Raw genomic sequence first — 5,234 nt, forward strand, 5'->3', positions numbered from 1 at the left:
CTTCCCGGATTCTGCCCAATCAACGCGCGCCGCGGCCGTCGCCGAACCAATCGTAGACTTCCGTCCGCTCACAAACGGGCCAATCGCTCGGAGAGCAGCTGCACAAATTCGAACGTAAGCCCGCCCCTTGCCTTCCTGATGCTGAGGAGGAGGGTTCCGTTGGGGGGGGGGGGCGGGGGGGGAAAGGTGTCACGTGACAGGAGCAGGCGGGGGGCGGGAGCGCCCGAATGACGTGGGGTCGGGGGTGGGGGGGGGTTCCTTCTGCTTCCGGGTGGGCGGTCGCCATGGCGAGCAATGCCGCCAGCCTCAACGCCGTACGGGAGACGATGGACGGTGCGCGCTCGGGGGCGGGGGTCTGCTCTATCCCTTCGTTGCTCGGGGCGGGCGGGGTTGTGGATGCGGCCCTTTCTGTTGTGCCAGTGCTTTTGGGCCTCGTGATGCTTCTCGGTTTGCTGCTAAGCGTTTGGTGAGGCATAACGGTTTGTAAGCATGTGGGTTTGGTTTTCTTAATTTGCTCGAAGTTGGCAGTGTGAGTTATGTTATGTGGCCCAGGCTGGGAAGTTGGTGGAGGGGGGCAAACCTGTGCGGCTGTAGCAGCTGTGCCTCAATCTGTGGGCTGTCCCTGTCTGCAGCATGGCCAAAAACGCAGGGAGCACCATTGAGCCTCTGTGTTGACCTGTTAGCTCAGTTAATGGGCCTATTGCTGAGAGCTCCGTTTTGTCTGCCTCTCTCCTTTGAGGAAAGGAGGTAACGAAGAAATACAGAATTGTTTCATTTGAAAGGGACCTTTAAATGTCATTTGGTCCAACTTCCCTGCAGTGAACAGGGACACCTACAGCTCCATCAGGTTGAATGAATATGGAAGTCAGTGGTTTTTTTTGTTGTTGTTGTTTTTTACACAGTATCTGACTTTTCCCTGTGGATTCCACAGAATGGAGTGGATGTGTTAGGCCTTCAGTGGCTTGGCCTGGATAAATGCAACTCTGAGGCTATGCTACAGTATGTGTTTGGTATACTGGCATAGGCTATTCCCAGAGCTGTCAGGTGGACAGTAGTGACCATGTTGATTTCATGTGGTAATGATGACCTGCTTCTTTCCCCTAATTTGGGGCTGTAATATAAATTAAGTCTTAGCTTCATGGTATTGAGTACTGTAGCATAAACAAAATAGTGACAAGGTGTGGTGTTCTGCATATAATGAAAACTGTAAGGGTACTAGGGAAATGGGGCCTTCCAAGGAGGGTTTGGAAGAGAAGAGGGAGATTTGTTTCAATGCAGAACTGACTGTAATCTCCTTAAACAAAAAGTTTCATACTGACAAGTGATCACGTCATTCTTTCTTCACAACAAACACAATTCATATACTATTACTTATCTTCAGCCTGCTGGTAATGTTAGACATAAAGCTAGATTTAGCTATAGGAGGAAAGGGCTATAAAACTGAAAACAACCATCAAAGCTGCTAGTCCATTTCAGTAGGACTTTCAGTAAGTGTTGGGTGTTCAAAAGCAGCTGTTTTTATAGCCTATCTTTCAGATAATCAGCAAGCATTTTAATAACTGATTTTTTTTTTTTTTACTCACCATTTTCTGTATCAGAGGAGCATTATATTAAAGTCATTCAGAACCTGCGACTTCTGCCTTATAGATTGGAAAACCAAAGATGAGTACTGTTGAGGTTCCATGACTGCCACCTCCACACTCTACAGTAGAAATTCAGTTTTGATGAATAACTGTTCTGATCACTGTAGGGACTAATTTGTTTTTTCTCTTGCAGTTCTGTTTGAGATTTCAAGAATATTAAACACTGGGTTGGATATGGAGACCTTGTCTATTTGTGTGCGGCTCTGTGAACAAGGTATCAACCCAGAAGCACTATCTTCTGTTATTAAAGAACTGCGTAAGGCTACAGAAGCTCTAAAGGTAATGTTGTTGCCTAAAAAACACATGCTTTTTAAGAGAATTGGATCCATGGTTCAGTTTGCTATACTTCAGTTTCTAAACTTAGAAACTTTAAAGTAAAAAAAAAATAAAAAATACAGATTTATCTTCTGGATGCTTTCAGCCACTGTTTGCCCCTTTATCTGCATCATGTCCTGACTGCATTGCAGCTTTCTTCTTCAGCCCATATCAGCTCCTTATACAGCCTCAGGCCTCATAGTGTGCAGCAACACTTGTAAGCAAGTTCATGAAGCTGTTGTGGCTAACGTAGTCTCCACACATTGCTGTAACCTCATTAGCCTGTGATTTACATCTTCCAAAAAACAAATTACAGCATTTCATAGTGTTTGTGCATCATAAAGCCTTATATAACTTTGGTTAATAACTTTGGGAAGATAACTATAGTTAAAAAATCCTCATCTGCCCTTTAAAGGATATTGATGCTTTACAGTCTACCTAAACATCATGGTTCCTTTTCCATGGTATCTTATGTTGTTTATATACCTGTTTTTGAAGACTATGTTCTGATCCTTACAGAACTCAGCTTTCAGATTTGACTAGATGGATACTACTCAGGGCTTTTTTTTCCCACATCATTTTTCAATTTTTTCACTATTTTTAACTCTTCTATGCTTGTGCATATTTTATTTGCCTACATATTCTAATGTGTGTATAAGCTTAATTGTGCATGTACATGATTGAGGGATGTTCTATTTCGTCTGTTTTAGCTGTTTTATTATTTGTGTTGCTTTCATTTTCCCTTTTTATCTCATAACTGGCTTCAAATCTACAACATAAATGATGTCTGTTTTTTGCTGACTAAATGTGTTTTTTTTTTTTCCTAGGCTGCTGAAAATATGACAAGCTGATGTGGTAGAAGACTCCTCTGTAAGAAGAATTGAAAGTTGTGGAGTTAATAAAGGATTTAAACATTGGCCACTACTCAGAAATACAAAGTGAAATTGTATCTAAAGGTTTCAGAATGTCTCTGCAAGTGATCTTGAAAAAAGTGATGTATGGAAGAGCTTAAAGTTTGGTTTTCTTAAATAGGCCCACCAATAATCTTACCACACTTGAATACTTGGTTATTTTTATGAACCAGGACTGAATTTACTGCAGTTGCTCTTCTTCAGCATCCAGGATTTTTAAACAGTGTCACAGATTGAAGGCTTGTTGAAATTGCTAGTATTTAACAGTGAATGTTGTTATCATGAATATAGCTTGCTAATGCATACTTTAGAAGTGTGTTCTGTTGCTCCTATTGAATTGGTGTAGAAATAAGTGGATGCTTTTATCTATGAGAAAAATAGGAAAAAAGCCCCTATTGACTTCATTTCAATTACAGTACAGATGATGACTTAAGTCATTTAAGTCACATTCTGAAAGTAAGAAATAAAGCACTTTTATAAAGATAATGATTTGTCCTTCTAATTCTGTTGGAAAAAGTGTTTTTAACTTGATTTAGAAAGGAATTTTGGTATATGCAGAGATGTAAGTTTGAAACCTAGATAACATGGAATATCAAATGCTATTTGTTTACTTACGTTCTGAACACTCAACCTGAAAATATTAAGCATATATTGCTACTTCCTAGTAATTACAAGCATTACAAGAAGGGACAGATCTAGTTGAGAATGTTAAACAGTCATTTGGTGTAGGTGTGTCTTCTCGTTCAGCACAAGGAATCTCCACTGATGCAAAAACAAATTTTTCTAGTATATGCAGTGAACTATTGAGCATGTTATCATCCAGTGAATGTCCTTGCGTCCAGGAATTGTTTCTTCACAGGAAGAAAATTTTCTTGTGTTTGTCTTCTGCTACTGTTTTAGCTTTTCCAACTTAGAATGCTTTTAAGGTATGTAGTGGTGTTAATAGAACCCAAAGCAAGCTCCATGGCTGATAGGGGAAGCACACATAAAAATGAACCTTATCTTTAGTTGTGCAGACAAAAAAGTTCCTTTGAGTTTACATCACATACTCTGGGTCACAGCATTACAGAAAGTGATCAAACAGGCAAGATGTCTTAACATTACTTCATAGAATCATAGAATGGGCTGGGTTGAAAAGGACCAAAATGATGATCAAGTTTCAACCTCCCTGCCTTGGGCAGGTTTGCCAACCACTAGGCCAGGATGCCCAGAGCCACATTCAGCATGGCCTTGAATGCCTCCTTGGGTGGGGCATCCACAACCCTCTTGGGTAACTTGATCCAGTGTGTCACCACCCTCTGTGTGAAGAAGAATACCTAGCCTAAACCTCCCCTGTCTCAGTTTAAAATCATTCTCCCTTGTCCTATCACTATCCACCCTTGTAAACAGCCATTCCCCTTCCTATTTACACGCTCCTGTTCAAGTACTGGAAGGCCCCAAGGAGGCTTCCCCAGAGCCTTCTCTTCTCCAAGCTAAACAATTCAGTTCCCTCAACCTTTCTTTGTAGGAGAGGTGCTCCAGCCCTCTGATGATCTTAGTGGCCCTCCTCTGGATGTGCTCCAAGAGCTCCATGTCTGTCTTTCTTTCCTGTACTAGGGGCCCCAGGCCTGGATGCAGTACTGCCAATGGGGCCTCACGAGAGCTGAGTAGAGGGGGACAATCACCTTCCTCTCCCTGCTGGCCGCCCCTTTTTTAATGCAGCCCAGAACACAGTTGGCCTTCTGGGCTGCAGGCGCACACTGCTGGCTCATGTCCAGCTTCTTATTCACCAGAACCCCCAAGTCCTTCTCTGCAGGGCTGCTCTCCAGGAGATCTTCCCCCAGCTTGTATAAATACCTGGGACTGCCCCGTCCCAAGTGCAGCACCGTGCACTGTTGGCCTTATTGAACCTCATTAGGTTTTCTTGGGCCCACTTCTCCAGCCTGTCCAGGTCCCTCTGGATGGCTTCCCTTCCTTCCCATGAATTGACATGAATCGATGACACCGCTCAGCTTGGTGTCATCCGCAAACCAAGACTGACCCCTGAGGGACATCGCTTGTGACCAGCCTCCAGCTTGACAAAGAACCATTGATCACAACCCTTTGGCTGCATGCAGCCAGCCAATTCCTAATCCTTCAAACAGCCCATCCTTCAAATCCACACCTCTTCGGTTTAGAGAGAAGGATGTGGTGAGGGACCATGTCAAAGGCCTTGCAGAAGTCCAGGTAGATGGCATCCACTTCCCTTCCCCCATCCACTGAAGCCATCACTCCATCACGGAAGGCCACCAGATTGGTCAGGGAAGATCTGCCCTTAGTGAAGCCATGCTGGCTGTCTCAAATCACCTCTTTATTTGTATGTGCCTTAACATAGCTTCTGTTAGGA

General features: G+C 43.4%; 1 protein-coding gene across 1 annotated transcript; it reads left to right on the forward strand.

Annotated features, from left to right (window-relative positions):
* Positions 1-195: 195 nt before the first annotated feature.
* MZT1 (mitotic spindle organizing protein 1) lies at positions 196-2,907 on the forward strand. Its single transcript, XM_031605781.2, has 3 exons — positions 196-333; positions 1,777-1,922; positions 2,786-2,907. Exons 1-3 carry the CDS (start codon positions 228-230, stop codon positions 2,807-2,809), a joined length of 276 nt encoding a protein of 91 aa, XP_031461641.2. The 5' UTR covers positions 196-227; the 3' UTR covers positions 2,810-2,907.
* Positions 2,908-5,234: the final 2,327 nt, after the last annotated feature.

This window comes from Phasianus colchicus, chromosome 1 (assembly GCF_987193195.1).
Source record: "Phasianus colchicus chromosome 1, bPhaCol1.hap1.1, whole genome shotgun sequence".
In the NCBI taxonomy this organism is placed as follows: domain Eukaryota; kingdom Metazoa; phylum Chordata; class Aves; order Galliformes; family Phasianidae; genus Phasianus; species Phasianus colchicus.